At 44.7% G+C, this 18098-nt stretch overlaps 4 protein-coding genes across 4 annotated transcripts; 1 reads left to right on the top strand and 3 right to left on the bottom strand.

Annotated features, from left to right (window-relative positions):
- Positions 1-590: 590 nt before the first annotated feature.
- RhiXN_11343 (Retrotransposable element Tf2 protein) lies at positions 591-2006 on the bottom strand (the record flags this gene model as incomplete). The annotated part of the gene is made up of 1 exon (XM_043331158.1): positions 591-2006. The coding sequence occupies one exon, from the start codon at positions 2004-2006 to the stop codon at positions 591-593; it is 1416 nt and encodes a 471-aa protein (XP_043184668.1).
- A 236-nt stretch (positions 2007-2242) lies between these two features.
- Positions 2243-3595, bottom strand: RhiXN_11342 (Retrotransposable element Tf2 protein; the record flags this gene model as incomplete). The annotated part of the gene is made up of 2 exons (XM_043331157.1): positions 2243-2584; positions 2636-3595. 2 exons carry the CDS (start codon positions 3593-3595, stop codon positions 2243-2245), a joined length of 1302 nt encoding a protein of 433 aa, XP_043184667.1.
- Positions 3596-8541: 4946 nt separating this feature from the next.
- Positions 8542-11474, bottom strand: RhiXN_11341 (polyketide synthase; the record flags this gene model as incomplete). The annotated part of the gene is made up of 6 exons (XM_043331156.1): positions 8542-9826; positions 9877-10385; positions 10441-10712; positions 10760-11011; positions 11062-11142; positions 11207-11474. The coding sequence occupies 6 exons, from the start codon at positions 11472-11474 to the stop codon at positions 8542-8544; spliced, it is 2667 nt and encodes an 888-aa protein (XP_043184666.1).
- Positions 11475-17097: 5623 nt separating this feature from the next.
- On the top strand, positions 17098-17812 carry RhiXN_11340 (DDE superfamily endonuclease; the record flags this gene model as incomplete). The annotated part of the gene is made up of 2 exons (XM_043331155.1): positions 17098-17163; positions 17255-17812. 2 exons carry the CDS (start codon positions 17098-17100, stop codon positions 17810-17812), a joined length of 624 nt encoding a protein of 207 aa, XP_043184665.1.
- Between the last annotated feature and the right edge of the window lie 286 nt (positions 17813-18098).

Here is an 18098-nt window from a genome sequence, read left to right as displayed (position 1 = left end):
AACCAATGTAAGGTTGATTACCTAGTGTCCTAGACGTCCTTAAGGGGCGTCAAGGTAGCGGGCGCTTAAGGCTGTATAGAACTGAGTATGTACCGCGTAAGGCGGCAAGGAGTCTACCTACGACAACAAACTACTATCTACAATGACCACGCGCTGTATGGCGGTGGTGAGCTACGTATGTACAGTGAGACCAACGCTTAAGGCATGTAGCTAAGTGTTTTTACTGGGCTGTAAGGCCCTTGTACAATGGTGGATGCAACAAGAGGTAATCAACCTGGGTGTTACCATGGTTGGTTGGCCTCCTTATATATTACAGAGGTGAACTAATTACAAATACAATATATGCAATACCATAACCAATAAGAACCCCAATCCGCAGTTGGCCTTACTCACGCATACGTGTCACTGACGTGTCATAGTGATGTCATCAGGTGGAGGTGGCTACGTATGCTGAGGTAAGTGCGGGTGGGGACGTGGCTCGGCGCTTAGCGTATGATATAAGCGCCGGAGTCACGTGATCGAAAATGTTGTCTGTTAGTCTTTGTTTAAATCTGAGAAAATGGGAATAAATTCCCTGGTATTGAATGTGTCTACAACACCAAGAGTTCCTTATTGTGGGTGTTGTAGTCCTGTTTGGCACCCTTGAAAGATTCTGATAGGAACCCTAGTGGATGCAAGCAACTGTCTTCCTGTTGTTGACTGAGTATGGAGCCTAGAGCTGCGCCGGAGGCATCTGTTTCCAAGAAGTAGGGTCTGGATGGATCAGCGTGGCAAAGAACCGGGGCGTTGGTGATGGCATCCTTTAATCCTTGGAAGGCTTCTTGTTCCTTGGTGCCCCACTTCCACAGTGTTTCCTTCTTGACTAGGTTATGTAACAGCCTAGCCATGTGGCTAAAGTTGGCAACAAAACAACAAAGAAAGTTGGCAAATCCTAGAAATGATTGGACTTCTTTGATCTTAGTAGGTACTGGCCATTCTTGTACCGCCTGGATTTTGAGCTTATCCAGGCTGAAACCCTTATCTGAGACAATGATCCCCAGGTACTCCACAGAGGTGACGTGGAACGTACATTTGGACGCCTTGCAGAACAGTTGATTCTCCATTAGTTGCTTCAGGACCTCATGAACGTGGTGTGTGTGTGATGCGTCATCCTTAGAATATATCAGGATGTCATCAAGGTAAATAATGACGCATACATCCAGTAAATCCTTGAATAGCTTGTTCATAAAATGCTGAAAGGCGGCAGGTGCATTTGTTAAGCCAAAGGTCATAACCAGGGACTCGTAGAGGCCGTACTTAGTTTGGAATGCGGTCTTCCATTTGTCACCTTCTTTTACCTGTATGTTGTTGTAACCCCAATGTAAGTCCAGCTTAGTGAAGACCTTGGCACCACAGAGCTGGGCCATGAGGTTGTCTGGACAGGGGAGCGGGTAGACGTTCTTCTTGGTACGGTTATTAAGGCGGCAATAATCAACAACCAAACGGCGGGAACCATCCTTTTTGGGTACAAACATTACGGGGGAGCTGATGGAAGATTTACTGGGGCGGATCTTGCCTGCCTTGAGTTCATCCCTGAGCCAATCTTTGAGCGTGGCGGATTTGGCGTCAGTCATGCTATACAGCGGAGAGTTCAAGGGGCCTTCTTCTGTTAGCTCAATCCCAATGTTGTAATGCTGGTGGGGGGGAAGCTTGTTGAATTCTTCCTCTCCAAATACCTTGGCGTATTGATGGTATTTGGAGGGTACTCCTTCAAGGGGTTTTTGATTGGCTTCCTCCTCTTCAGCAATGGCTACATGTTCTGGTGGTGCATGGGGAAAGGAAAGGGTGCGTTGATTCCAATTGATCTCTGGATTATGGGCATCTAACCATTTCAATCCTAGGATGGCGGCATGAGACCCTGTGTTACAAATTAAGAAGGTCTCAGTCATATGTTTGCCATCAAAGGAGAAGGTTAGGTTAGCCTTCTTCCAAATTTTGCCAGCCTGGGGGCTTGACCCATTGAGCATAGTAACGGTGCAGGGTGAAGGGAGATCTATGAGAGGGAGGCAGAGTGCTTCCGCGGTACGGGGGTGGAGGAAAGATGAGGTGGCGCCTGAGTCTATCAGGACTTCTAGTGATTCTGCTTTTTTCTCTGGTGTGATCAAAATGGTGAAGAGTGGTGATATTTTACTACTAGATATATTACAAAATTCAATACACAAGCCAGAGTCCTTGGGGTCCTTGCACGCGGCAGCAGGTCCCCTTAGTCTTTTCCCAATTCAGGTCCAGACTCTTTGCCAATCTTGGCGGCTTCTTTCTTGACGCCTTCCTCCTTAGGCGTGGCTTTCCAGCCAGTACGGCATTCCGCAAACTTATGCCCTGTTTTACCGCACTTGATGCAGAGGCCTTCAGCCCTGCGGCGGTTTTGTTCTTCCTTGGAGACAAAGTTGGGATCACTGGAGAGGCGCCCTGGTCTCATGGCCTGTTGGCTGGTACTCGCCCCCCTATTGGGGGTGGAAGAGGTTCCAGACTTATTACCCTTAGGCGGGTGGCTGGCACGCTCCTCACAGAGGGCGTTATCAATGACCAGAGCCGCATTTTGCAGCTTGAGGAGTGTTGTGGGGCGCTGCTCTCAAGTGGCAATGAGGTGGCTAACCTCCCAGTGGAGGCCACGTGCAAATTGCCCACAAAGGGCGGCGTTGTTCCAGTCTAGGTCCATGGCAATGGTCCTAAACTTTGTGATGTACTCAGCACAGGTTCCTGTCTGAGTAAGTTGTGTAATTTGCCGCTTGGCGGCTTGCGTGGCATTGGGGTTCCCAAATGCAGCCAAGAACTCCGTCCTGAACTCGTCAACTGTCTGGATAAGGGCCCTGTGGGACCCAAGTTGATTGAGGTGGGGGTGAGCCCAGGCTCCTGCTACGTCCTTCATGTTTATCAGGAGGAACAACAGGACCTCCTGATCCGTGGGGAACATCCGTTGATTTAGACGTACCCATGCCAACATCTGTGTGAGCCATTGGCGGGCTTTGTTCCCTATCTTCCCCGTATAGGCGTCAGGGTGGTCCACTTTGACCAGGGCTTGATAAGCGGCTACAGGGGCCGCTGGTTGTGGAACTTGGGGGGAGCGGAGTTGGATAGGCAAAGGCGGAGGGGGAGTATAGCCTCTTGGGGGGGCCCGGACTGGGGTTGGCTGAGCAAACGTGGGGGGAGCTTTACTGGGGTTGGCCCAGGCAACAAGGGGCGTGCTAGGCGCTGGAATAGGGTTGGTTTTTGGTAGGGGCCTGGGCGTGGCCTCAACTGCCGGGGGTTTCCGGTCTTCTGGTGTATGTGGGGCTCCACCCCTAGCCTCAACGCAAGCAAGGGCTTGATTGACTGCTCCCATCCAGTCTTGGGCTTCCTTTGTTGCTTCCTTGGTTTCTTCAAGTTCCCGCTCAAGCCGGAGGACTTGGTTTTGCAATCCCAAGATAAGGGAGATTGCTTGGCTGAGGGAGATTTCCCCATAGACCTCTGGTTTGAGGCTTGTTGACTCAACGGCGGTTGCCGGAAGAGTGGGTCCCAACTCTCCTTGATTGAGAGGGGATTGGGGATGAGCAGAGCTCTGGGAACAGGTTGCCATCTCATGAGGATAAGAGCGGCCTTGGTGGGAAGCGGTGTGCTGGGAGGCGCGGGAGGAAGCGCAAGAGGGGGTACAGGAGGTAATGGTGGGCAAGATGGGGAAAATGGGGGCTGTGTAGCCAAGGGTGCCTGTATCAGGACTTATGGGGCGCTTTATTGTACTGGCGCTAAGAGCTTGCGTCAACCACCTAGCGTTGGACAGTCCCTATTGACCAATCAACTGCCGTGTACGGGCGTGATGTGGAACGGGTTTTCTGCAAGCGGGTGGATCTGCTGACTAGCTCTGCTGACAAAGGGTGCGGTGACCGGTGGTACGCGGACAATTAGGATCCGTCTGCCTTATAGCAATTTGGTACTACCTGGGGCCAACACTAGTTTGATTATTGATAGCAAAAGGCAAGCCCAATCAGGTGATTTCCCTTGTGCTAGTACAGGGGACCTTCTTGCTTGTCAAGACTGAGTGGGGGTGTGCTTGGTGGGCACGGTTTGCAACCAACTTAAGGTTGGTTACCTAGTGTTCTAGATGTCTGTAAGGACGTCAAGGAGGAGGGTGCTTGCGGCCGGGTGTGACTAAGTAGAAACTGCGTAAGGCGGTGGCAAGCTATCCTACAACAACAACCAGCTATACTACAATGATCAAGGCCGTAAGGGCAATGATGAGCTAGGTAAGTACAATGCAGAAGCCGCTTAAGGCAGTGTAGGCTAAGTGACTGAGTAGGAGTTGCTGGGCTGTAAGGCCCTTGTACAACGTGGGATGCAACAAGAGGTAATTGACCTGGGTGTTACCATGGTTGGTTGGCCTCCTTATATATTACAGAGCTACCTAATTACAAATACAACTATATGCAAAACCGTATCAAATAAGAACCCCAATCCGTAGTTGGCCTTACTCATGCATACGTGTCACTGACGTGTCATAGTGATGTCATCAAGTGGAGGTGGCTACGTATGCTGAAGTAAGCGCGGATGGGGATGTGGCTTGGCGCTTAGCGTATGGTATAAGCGCCAAAGTCACGTGATCAAAAATGTTGTCTGTTTGCCTTTGTTCAAAATTGAGAAAATGGGAATAAGTTCCCTGGTATTGAATGTGTCTACAACACCATGTCCAGGAGATACTCCAATGACTGCTTTGTTGGAAAACATCAGAAGACGCTTGCAATGTTAGTTGACAAATATGCTTGGGATTACAAACCAGAAGAGCTGATTGGTAGGTCAATATTTGTGCATACACAGAGCAACCTAACCCTATAACTTACCTACAGATGCTGCAAAGCCAAACATGAGGTCACCAGCATATCCTCACTACAACATTTGAGTGGAAAAGGTAATGGGAGTGTCCTAGACATCTCTTAGGATGCCAAGGGGATGGCACTTGTGGCTGCAGGGTACAAGCAAGAAGAAGTTGCTTATGGCAATGTGAAACATATCTACAGTGACAAGCAGCTATCCTACAACAACAAGACTGCTTAAGTCAGTGAAGACTAATCTATGAAATAGTGACTTAGTAGTTACTGGCTGTAAGGCCTTGTACACTTAGTGGATGCAACAAGAGGTAATCAACCTGGGTGTTACCATGGTTGGTTGGCCTCCTTATATATTCTAAGAGGTGACCAATTACAAATACAAGTTATCAAATACAGTATCAAATAAGAACCCTGCTCCAATTGCAGCCTTACTCATGTATATGTGTCACTGATGTGTCATAGTAATGTCATCAGGTGGAGGTGGCTATGTATGCTGAGTAAGCACAGATGGGGACATGGCTTGGTGCTTAGCATATGATATAAGCACCAAGGTCATGTGATTGGAAATGTTGTTTGTTTAACTTCATTTAAATTTGAGAAAATGGGAATAGATTCCCTGGTATTGAGTGTGTCTACAACACCCAAGATGGAAGGGGATGGATTCACTACTACTGGGATTACAAGTTTTGGGCAGTATTGCACAACAACACCTGGTTTGGGCATGATGGACATGACTAACTTGCCCATTTCCCAAACTATGAGGAGGAACAATTGGTCCCCTCCATCTTCTTGCACTCACACTCCTGCTCCTATTGTCATGACCCATGCCCTTGCTGGCATGTCTCCTGACCAAGCCACCTGCTAATAGGATATTCCACAGTCTTTAGAAGGCTGCATGTACTCACATATATGCAGTCAGAACTGTTGTTACTCTAAGCACTCATGACTTAGAGACTAACAGTCCACCAGGGTCACATGACCTCCCCCCCTCCAGTCCTTTATCAAATACTATACTAAACTGCTACAGATTTGAGGTGGGGGGATGACATTATCTCTTCTATAATAATATATTATTCAGACCTTGCCTGCAGGCTCCCTTAACATTGGCCTGCAGCTAGGGGGGCAGGGGGAGTGCAACATCCCCCAGCAACTTATATTATTAATATATCACTGTGCATCACATTTACTATATATATCTTTGACAGTGAATATATATGGTAATAACCCTTCCAGATATGGGTTATGACACCTATGGCTGGGCCATCTCATGTATATTCTCCTATGTCCTTTGATCAATTATCCAATTGCAAACTCCTTGATATGGTAGCACAAAATATGATTGTATTAAAAAAAGAATTCTTGCAATTACAAGGACTATACAAAAGTCAACACAATCAAATAGCATTATTAAGAGGGGAATTAGAGGAAAATTGTGAACAATCCAAAAAGTGGCACCAATTCTACACAAATCAAATCCAAGGAGCTGCTGCTTCTGTTATGTATCACACAATTTTGCATTCACAGCTCACCATCCACAACAATCTGTATATATCTGACTTTCTGATTTAATGGCCATTTGACTCCTATTTTCCATTATTCCTGTCATTACTCTATGTAACGCTCATATTGACTGTATGTGTTACATATCGTTCAATAGAGCTCCTTCCGCTCGTTCTAACGCTGCCTGTCACGTGCTCATACGATAAGATCTCATGGAGATATTAGCTTCACAAGATTCTATCTATGTGGCTCAAGTACCTTACTAATCATTATATTTGTATCTTTACATCTAGCTCATCACATGACTAGCTCTAACTTGGGAAATGAACCTTATTCCTAGCTTAGTTGAGTCATACCTCTCATGAGATTACTAAGGTTCTCCTTATCTAGTAATTTCTAGTGGCACTGCGAATCCTGCTTATGAGTCATTCTGCTTGCCACCAGAATGACTCACACTAATGACTCACTCTAAGTGCTCATTGGCTGCCAAGCATTTCTTGATAGACTGAGTCATGTATTTAGATGTTTCTATTTTTAACTAATTGCAGTTCAACCCAAGAGCAGTCACATTCCATCCTAGTCATATCTGTGCCTTCCCACCCACCAATCAAAGTCTTAGGAAGCACAGTCCTAAGCAAGTCATACTCATACTCTGACTAGGTGAATGACTCAGTAACCTTGCCACTCTAGGGTATAAAAGGGGACTCTTGCATACCCTTGGAGGGCACCACCCTACTTTACTCCACCTCACTGTTACTGTTGACTGTCACTCTTGGGTTTGGGCTTTCCCCCCTCAATTGTGTGATATATTGTGCCTCAAGATTTCAAATAACTTAAACTTGTATAAGTGGATCTCCCAAGTACCCATAGTGTGGAAAGGTTGTAGACCTGATACAGAGTTCTTAGGTTAAGTGAACAGAAGGCAATCATCCTTAAAGAAGGATATATACTAAGTAACCAGTTAGTTCCTGCAACTAGGAGTGAAACTTACATAACTATCTCTGCCAAAGGGAACCTGAGCCAGTACTCTTGCTCTTACAGAAATACTTACTAGGACACTTTACACTGAGAAAAGATATATCTGTAGTTGATTGTATTCAAGATAGCTAGACCCAGAGAACCCTAAAGAAGCTACTTCTTTACTTAGCTTGGAAATTGGGAAATCTTCCAACACAGACTCTGCTCAGCACCAGAGTCTCAACCTCTTTTCCCCCAATTTACAACAACTTGTGGAGTGCTCCCAAGTGCTTGCCAAGCAATCCAGATCCATTGGATCCTAACAAGGAGGTTTGCAAAACCAGAGCACTCCAGAGCACTCCCAGGTTTTTGGGGCCCCTGTAGATTAGATGCCAAATACACAATATACCAACATCTACAATAATTGTGTGCACACATACATAATCCCAACGCCCTACTGTATAACAAGTTTCAAACAAAAGTAACATTCAGTCACAGTAATTCACCCCTTAAAGTAGTCTTATACAAAACATTCATAGTAGTGGGTGTATATTTACAGTTATAGACAAAAACACAGGAGGCAGAAGTACATGTGCACATCAGCCTGCAATTATTGTAAATTGTTTGGTAGTACATATAATATATTCATATCATGATGAGCTAGGCAAATGAACTGTTCATTCGAGAGAAGATAGCATATTTGGTCCTACTGGTAACGCGAGATCTGGACTCTGTATCTCAGGTAACGTCGAGTCCAGTCTGCTATCAGTATTGCCGCACTACAGCTGCGCGTTGTGAAGTGTCAAGCAGTACGTGAAAAAAAAGCTGTTTTAACGCGCTCACCAAATTGTGGCCGATTGCGCCCTTATACCACTTGGAGAACACAAGAGCACGCGCGAGCACAGACAGCAACTAACGTGTCCAAACAATCTTCCTGACCGCACTTTGAAGTGATCGCAATCACTTTGATTATGCTTCGGAACGTTCAGTAGGCCAAGTAATAGTCTCAGAAGTGCTCGCTTGCTTCTACGTGTCTGTGATGTGCTCCCGAGATTTTCGGGCCCCTGTAGAGTATACAGGATGCTTAGCGAGCCGATTTTTAGGCTAGGATAAATAACAAGCAACATGTGGCAAACAGAGAACTAAATTGATCACAAGCTCAGTGGTACACGACAGAAGTTATGGTATTCGGAATAAATCCGTTTGTGCCACATTTATTACATGGGTGTTCCCGAAACTACTCCTCTCATACCGACCTTCCCTTAAACAACGTCGCATGTCGCGAAACAGACGAGCTCCATGCTGGTGAAAAAGTGTCAAGAAAAGCTACCGATTTTGGCCGCTCATTTCGGGGGAAATCGTCCAGCATATCTCTGTTAGAAAGTATAATATCGTAGAGCGACTTAGTATCTTCAGAAACAGCGTTGAATGTATCAGGCCCACAGCCACGAGCGACCAAAGTAAAGTGGAGGTCATCGCGGTGGGGAACAGGTTGGTTACGAGTGATACGGTGGTCCTCATGGTAGACACCAACGAATGAGGAGCTCGGTGATTGTTCTCCAAGTTCAAATACAATCGAAATCACAGGCAACTTGTGATTTGGAACAGTAATCGATCGATTGACAGGGCAGGTTTCGGATTGCTTTCGGTTCTTGAATTGTAGGTTGATGGCCGATGTGGTCTCTGGCGTGATTGGGCTATCCTCGGAGCCCATATGGACCGGAATTACGGCATCAATTGAAACCTGGTCAGCCTTAGCCTGAAGAGCGTATCCACGCAGGAGAGCATATGGGAGCAGAGAAGCATCCAGTACTTGAGAGTCCTTGGCCAGTTCGAAGTGCGAGAAAAAGATAAAAGTATTACGGAATGTCTCTTCTAAGGTAGGAGGTTGGTTTGGACTGTCAAGGAAGCTACTAGCGACTGGAGTGGCACCTAGGACCGTGGTGTGGTGGTTTGAGGCAAAGAGTGCACGAAGGAAGTCAAGAACTGGCACCGGTCGATGAAATTGTGGAAATACTAGACTCCTTGGCTGAATGTATTGCTTAATTGCAATGTCGTGAGCGATGGTAACAAGTAGTCGCCCACAGAGTTCGCCTCGCTCGCCTCGAGCAAGGATCCCGTTCTGACAGTTTTCGGCCAGAACTCTAGGCCCTTCCCCTGCAATTCCGGTTTTCGAGCGTTGGTCAAGGTACCGCGCCGCAGCTTCAGCTAGAACTGGTTCGGAAGGACAGCATGTCCGCATATATTTACGGTGCTCAGGGATCGCATAAACAATGCGCATGTGAGACTCTACGTGTTGAGCCTCTGCCTGGCAGGACAGGTACGTTGATGAATCAAAAGAAATTCCAATACGCACACCGATGGCAGCTAGTCTTGATTGAGGAGTCTTATCAAGTGACCCTTGAGCGGTGAGCTTATCGATAGCAAACGTAAGAACGTCAGGCACAGAGACAGGCTCAGAGTTGGATGACAAGCCCCGATCTGTCTTCTGCTCTTGTTGCTTTCGCCACAATGTGTAATGCAAATGCCACCTAAAATCGTGCGTCAGTTCCTGGAATTGGCAAGGCAAAACAGAGCGTACATGGGCCGTCCAAAGCACGACATCACCCGTCTTCCTTGTGCAATGGTCAAAGACACATAGCCAGGGGACTTCTCCAAGCCCCTCAGTACTTTTGTGACGAAAACATCGAATGGAAGCTCCGTAAAAGGTGGGAAAAGAGAATGCCCTCGATTTACACGGACCGATGGGTGATTTGCAGGCGGTGGAGCAAACTGTTGGAGATGGGAGTTTGTTGAGAGAAAAATAAAGAATATAGGGGCCGCGTGGAGCTCGGATAAGACTCTTCCCAGGTTATGATATGGACTCATGGAACGAGAGGGGGTGAGTTTGTAAGGGGGTTTAGTGAGAGCATGTGCCTCATCAAAATAAACGAAGCAAACATTACGGTATTCATTTCTGTGGTGGGGTACCAGGAATTTCTCGAGCGCTTGCCATGATTTTTTCAGATCCGAATGCAAACGCAACAGTTCGGCAGAATCCTTCAGTGTATAAATGCCCTCCTCAAGGACCTTAATGGTCGGCAAAGAAGCCTTGTGGTGGTCATTCGTACTGTGCAACGGAAGGGATAGAAAACAAGAGACATACCACTTGGCTTTCTGCCCGATTAATCACATCAGTGTATAATTTCTTGCGGTTGGGCCCAACGGAGCTAATGTTTTGACCTTCCCCGAGATGTTTAGCCCAGGCTGCGGCTAGCTCGGGCCCCCTGGAGCCATTCTCTATCGTCTTGGCCATGTCAATCACAGAATCAAACAGTAATTTGAAGAAGATGGTGTATCCAGCTTGCAAAAGATCATCACTTTTGTACTCATGTCCTTCGAAGTAACGCCGTAAATGAACATCTGATGGGGGGTAAGCTATAAAATTTGTTAACTCAGCTCAGCTCATGCTCCTTGAATAATACAAAAAGACTTGCCATATGTGCCGATTGGAAGATCTTCACGAATGTTGATTGGAATAGTAAAGACATGTTTGGCTGCTTCTTCCACCATCCGGGACTTTCCGGTGCCCGACGACTGAATAATTGAGATCGATTTATTATAGGCTCTTTCTTTGGCTGGAGGTCCCATAGCCGAAGCGGCATAAGTATCCAGAGTATCTATGAATGCCTCGGGCAAATCACCCTCGTAGATCTCTTGAAAAGCATCCTGGATACCTAGGTATTCACAATAAGTAACTGCCAAACAATAGCTTGCAAGAACTGACTTTGGCCACTGTTACCACTCGTCAGTGTGCCTGATCCTAGACCCCCCTTACTCTCTTGTTGCAGTAAGTCAGAGATTGTAGCTGATGGGTGTCGTAAGCTCAATATACATATGCGCATAGGGGGGAATACGGGCCACACACTTACCTTTCACAGCCCAAAACGACTTGAGAGCATATGCCTTATTCAGATCTATAGCGATCGTAGCGTTCCTACATATGAAATCTTTACAAGATTCCAAGCTCATGTGCTGTGAAGAGTCGCCACTAGATATGATAATCGAGAGCAGTGGCGCCCAGTCATCTAACTTCAAACTATCTGGCGAACAGAAACTGCCAATATGAGAAGAGGAATACTCTTCAACTTTTGAGAGAATAAGAGCGTTGAATAACAATGTATCATTATTATGATCCATTATACAGAATGTGGTGGGTTATGGTGAATTCAATGATTTGACGGCATTGCAATTTAACTATGTGGCTCTATTTGGTAGCCCAAAAGCTATTGCGGACTTCTCACGTGTACTCGACCAGGTAATCATGCAGGCAGCCGCAACCAGTATTATTGAAATATTATTGCAATAATTCTTTCATTGCACTGGTTTTTCTGAGTTCCTTAGGTGAAATAGTTGGAAAGTGCACATGTCCAACTTTTTGTTGAGTCATAATACGGTGATATTAGACACCTTGGGCTAGAGTGAATTTTAAAATTTACTTAGCCCAGTTGAGCACAATGCCAAAATTGTACAATGTGTAATTCTACTTAAGGGAATATCTATCCAGTGCAATACAGTATGCCAATTTTCAAAATGGAGTTTACTGGCTGGGGAAGAGAAGATGAGTGGTGAAGTTTCAAATTTGACTCTAGCCCAACATGTATATTGTGCTTTGGGGAGAAAGCAAATGTTGGTACACATGGTTTGCTACATTATCTGATTGGCACCTACCTTACAAGCTACCATTACTACAACCTGGAATAAACCCAGGTCTTCTAAAGAAATCTCCAGAGCTCAGACTTATCACCATGGCTGGGTCTGTAGAACCAACCAATATGCCCCCCAGAGATTGCTAGAGAATTCAAAGTGTATTCTATGGTGCAGTCTCCTGTTACCAGGACTAAGGATTGTTGCTCAAGCACATTTGTTGATAAACAAGTTGAGTTACCTGTCCCAAACTAAACTCAAACATCTTGGAGATGCTTAGAAGGGCAATGTATATAAAACTCACCATATTCAAGGCACTGACTATTGAGAATCAATCATTTATACTGTTTCTGGTAGAATTCATGCATAAATCCTGTTTGAAGGGTAAATTAGAAAGGTGAATAACATCTGTATGAATCTCTAGAAGCTCTCTAAATATAGTCTGCCCAAGCCACACTGCTGTGTTAGCTTTGTGAATACAATGTAATATAGAGATTAATCAGACAACTTAATCAAGCTGAATGACAATCTGTAAGTCACTTGTATTTGTAGTTTGAAGCAAAGTAGATACAGAATCTTTTGGGTACAAGCCTCTTAAAAGAAGCAAGTACTATACATGACCAATAATATAACCAACAATTGAGTGGCTGATGTATGTAACAAGTAACAAACAGAAATCAGATAACAATAATGAAGATAGTTACCTATTCACTACATGCTGCAATAGCCATAGGCAAGTTTTCAAGGCTTCAATAATAGCTAGATATGACAAGTGCAATATTGTGTTCCTTAGCTTTTGGGGCTTGGGTAAGTGGTGTGTAGAGCCACTGTTGTAGATACACTTGACACCAGGGAGTTTATTCCCATTTTCTCAAATTTAAACAAAGTTAATTGGACAACATTTTCAATCATGCAATCTTGGTGCTTATATCATACACTAAGCGCCAAGCCATGTCCCCATCCATGCTTACTCAGCATACATAGCCATCTCCACCTGATGACATCATTATGACATGTCAGTGGCACATATGCATGAGTAGGGCTGTAGTTGGAGCAGGGTTCTTATTTGATACAGTTTTGCATATTATAATTTGTAATTAGTTGACTCTCTGTAATATATAGGGAGGCCAACCAACCATAGTAACACCCAGGTTGATTACCTCTTGTTGCATCCATTCACTGTACAAGGGCCTTATTGCCCAGTAACCACTAAGTAAATAGCTTATCACCGCCTTAAGCAGCTTACTTGTTGTAACTACATAGCTAGCCATTGCCCTTATAGGCTTGGTCATTGTAGATAGTTAGCTTGTTGTTGTAGGTAGCATCCACACCACCTTATGTGGTTTCTTTTACAAGTCTATACAGCCTCAAGCACCTGCTACCTAGATGGCCCTTAAGGATGCCTAGGACAGACACATGCATGCTCATGATAATTTAGCCAGATACTGCTAATAGTTGTGTAAGTACAGGAGTATGAAAGAGTTACTATATACAAAATGCATATGGGAACAGTTAAGAACTAGTATTATGTATCAGAGTATTTGCACAGAATATATGCATAATATATGCTAAGTTTATCAGGAATAACAACTCCTAACAAATAGTCCAGCAACTGTTGTAGACACACATATACTGGGGAATTTATTTCCTATTTTCTTCATTTTAAACAAAGGCAAACAAAGGACTTTTTCAATCATGTAATCTTGGCGCTTATATCATATGCTAAGCACCAAGCCATGTCCCCATCCACAGTTATTCAGCATACATAGCCACCTCCACTCAATGACATCATCATGACATGTCAGTGACATGTATGCATGGGTAAGGCTGCAGTTGGAGCAGGGTTCTTATTGGTTATGACATTGGATACATGTATTTGTAATTAGCTCACTCCCTGTAATATATAAGGAGGCCAACCAACCATTGTAACACCCAGGTTGATTACCTCTTGTCACATCTTCTCAATTATACAAGGACCTTAGGTCCAGTAAATAGTTACTTAGTTACTCAGTCACTGCCTTAAGCAGTGTTACACCCTTACAAATTATACCACCAGAATCTCCTAATTTTTCTATTAATTTTAGTATTTTTTAGAGACCCAATATCTTGTATTTTCAAATCATGTGATCTTGGTGCTTATCACACCAAGATGCTGTGCCAAGGGCGCCTAGGAGAAATCCACGCTTCTGCGCAGCCCACAGCACTCTTCCCATTGCATTCATTTACTTCCTTTCTCACGTGCACAGACCATGTAAATAGCGCAACTATGTCTATATATACAGCAGGAAAATTGCTTGGAGACCCCAAGTCAATTTTACCTTGTCTCTTATCCATTAGAGAGGGTATCCAGCCAGCTAAGTAGCTGGCCCCTATTCTTCAGAAGTCACTTACCCCTCTATTGCACTTACCACACCTCCAGGGCTAAGCCCCCCTTGTTGACAAGTAGATAGTAGTAAATTGCCATAAGCAGTAGTAGTATAGCCTTAGATAGACAGTTAGATAAGCCTTGTCTGTAGTTGTACGGCTGTAAGCGCCTGTTTTTCTAGCAAGTACCCACATTACCATGGTGTACAACACAAAGCCAAACAGACAACATTTTCAATCACATGACTTTGGCGCTTAGATCATACGCTAAGCGCCAAGCCACATCCCCATCTGTGCTTACTAAAGCATATGTAGCCACCTCCACTTGATGACATCATTATGACATGTCAGTGACACATATGCATGAGTAAGTCCAACTGCAAAGCAGGACTCTTATTTCACATAGAACACTTCTTTTCCCACACACAAGTATTTGTAATTAGCATAGTCTTGTAATATATAAGGAGGCTAACCAACTATGGTAACACCCAGGTTGATTACCTCTTGTTGCATCCCCAATTGTACACAGGGCCTTACAGCCTGGGTTCACTAAGTCACTAAGCAGATACATTGTCCATAGCACCTTAGGCACTGTTACACCCTCTTGAGTTATGCCATTGGAATTGGACAATTTATCTCTTATTTTTAGTATTTTTTATGGACTCAATAGCTTTAGTTTTTTGATCACATGATCTTGGCGCTTATTATGCCAAGATGCTGCACCAAGATGCTGTGCCAAGGGCACCTAGGAGAAATCCATGCTTCTACATAGTCTGCAGCATGCTTCTCTTTTCAAATGTAGTCTTCTTTTCTCACATGCATAGACTGCCTGTCATAAACAGAGGAAAATAGAACTAGCCAGAATTGAACCAGCTTGACCACTAAGCCATAGAGCCCTATTATTCCTCTGCTGACAACCCATGATTACACCTGCTACCCCCCAAATTTGGGCTTGGGCCAGCATGCAACCACTTGTACTGGTCATGTGACCATGTCCAGGACACTGCCCTGTAGATAGTTCCCTTGTTATACACAGCAGGAAAATTCCTTGGAGACCCCAAGTCAATTTTACCTTGTCTCTCATCATAGACAGGTTTTAGTAGATCAGCTAAGTAGCTGATAACCCAGTAGCACATTACTTACCCCCTTCAGTAGTCTCACCACACCTCCCAGGCCTAAGGCCCCTCCATGTTGACAGTAGATAGCTAGTCATTGCCTTGAGCAGTAGTTAGTTCAGTAGTATAGCCTAGTACATTTAATTAATCAGCATTACCTTGTATTAGATATGGCCCCAAGCACCCACCTCTAGTGTGTACCCACCTTACAGTGGTGTACAACAGGCACCATTGTCACTGTAGATACATAGCTTGCCAATGCCTTACAGCACTTGGTCATTGTAGATAGTAGTCTCAACATTGAAGGGTAGTTAGCCACTGCCTTAAGTGGTTCATTGTTGTATCCCACATGGCCACAAGCACCTGCACCCTTGATGTCCCAACAGACATCTAGGACAGGCACATATGTCTAAATTATTCATTCCATAACAGAGGTACAGGTGGCAACTGAAACACTTGAGGGAGCCAATACTGTGGTACACAGTAAATAACAACAGTCCCTAACATTTACCCCAATGCAATGTTTGCCCCAAGGCAGTATTTACCTGTCTGGGTCCATGGGTGTCCCAAAGCTAAGTGTTTCACCCTTGGAGTAAACAGTCCCAAAGGTATGATGCCTCTGCATTGGGTACTTGCAGTAAACAGGACATAACTCTGCCAAATGTTGTCTGTTCTGAGTGTTTGAGCCAGCGCTCTGGAGCACACAAACATGCGCACCTAAGCGCAAGCAATTTGGCAGTGTGGGATGCCCAGGTGATGGAGAAAAGCCGCATTTAGTGTGTTGGTGCTTAAGCACTGACTAAGTGCTGGGGCACTTGACTATGTGACAGGGGGGAACCCTGAATATTTCTGTGTGTAGCCACAAGATAGAATCTTGTATAATAAGTACTAAAAACAGGGAAAATATTGGTAGTTACTGTTTATCTACTCAGCTGAATTTATATGTATTTAAATGAGTGAGAAAACAGCATATATGCAAAAGCCATTGCATATTGAGGGTATTCCTGAGGCTTAGAGGTTTTGCAAAGGTTGCAATGGGAAAGAGGAACCTTGAAAACCTTAGTTTGCATCTTTATCTCATTTTATTTACAGTAGTATTACTTGTGTAAATAATAAAATAAGTACAGATTATTAGAGAAATGTCATATCCATAACAGCTTTTAGGCATGCTGTTGATGCTACTGTTGTCCAATGTATGTTCCATGAGTTGCTCATATCCAGCTCTGGTGTCTCTGATTTGTTTGGACTCTTGGGAAGAGCTGATTATTATTGTGATGCTAGTTTGTGCTGGGTTAGATGTGACTCTAGGGCTTGCAATGTACAGTGCTTGGGTGGGGCTAGGGCTAGGAGAAAATTTGGAAATGGACTCAATATTGATTGTTGTGTTGGCAACTGCATCTTGTGTAGATCCTATTGGGATCATCCTTACTAGGGTTTGTGTGTGGTTTATGGATGAGTTTGCAATTTTTCTGGGTTTTTTTTTATCAGAGTCATCAGAGGCATAAATAGAGATAGAGTTGTTTGAGCCATTGTTTTTGGATTTTTTGAGGATTTTTCTCTCAGAAGGGTATTTGGAAGCAATGTTGTGTTTGTGTATATTGGTTAAATCATTTGTAGAGCGAGTGTTGCGACGCGAAATGTTTGAAAAGCAAGTGCTCAAGCCTTTGCCCTTGGGCTCAGGATTGTCGGTCATGGTGGTTGTCGTCGGCACATGTGGTTCTGTCTCCAGGAAAGACTTGCGACGGATACTTTACCGGAGATTGTGTCCGACAGCAACTAACTCGGGCCATTCAGATTGCGAAAGATAGATACCCCGAGGCCGAACATGTCTTTGTGTACGACAATGTAACAACACATACAAAACGACGCGACGACGTTGCAAATATTGTGAAAATGACGCTTGGTCCTTCAAGTAACATTGGTGATGTGATTGAGACTTGCATTAATGAAGAGGGTGTCGAAAAGAAGATTCGAGTTCGATTTTCCGACACACACTTTCCCGATGGGTCTACACAATACTTTTATTGGCCGGGTGATCACCCAATTTACGGCGCAGAAGCAACAAAGAGCTTGCACGGCCAATTTAAGGGGATAGCTCAGTTATTGCTAGAGCGTGGAACCAACCCGGCAGGACTGAAACTGACGTGCAAGAGCCCACAGAGATATGTTGCTAATACCCACTGTTGTGTTCGACAAGTGCTTTCCAAGCAGCCTGGCTTCATTGAACAGCAGTCAGCACTCGAGGAAATTGCAGAGGCGGATGGATGTCGACTTCTGTTTCTTCCAAAATTCCACTGCGAACTGAATCCTATTGAACAATGCTGGGGCTGTGCCAAACGAGTCTACCGTTAGTTCCCAGCATCAAGGTCCCATGGCTCCCTTAAATCCAACATGCTTGCGGCTCTGGAAGCTGTCCCAGTTGATTCAATTCGTCGGTAAATTATTCATTATTATTTATCATTGTCCTTTAATCAACATAATTACAGGTTCTTTAATAAGGCGTATCGCTACATGGACGCATATAGGAGGGGTTTGAACGGGCAGGAAGCAGCTTGGGCAAACAGGAGGTATCGGGGACACAGAATGTTGCCCCCAAGTATTGTTCACGAAATCGATGTTGAATTCCGTCGCCATAATT

The sequence above is a fragment of the Rhizoctonia solani genome, chromosome 12, assembly GCF_016906535.1.
Source record: "Rhizoctonia solani chromosome 12, complete sequence".
Lineage (NCBI taxonomy): Eukaryota > Fungi > Basidiomycota > Agaricomycetes > Cantharellales > Ceratobasidiaceae > Rhizoctonia > Rhizoctonia solani.
The sequence above is the reverse complement of the archived record's forward strand: the minus strand, read 5'-3'. Positions and strand labels throughout refer to the sequence as shown.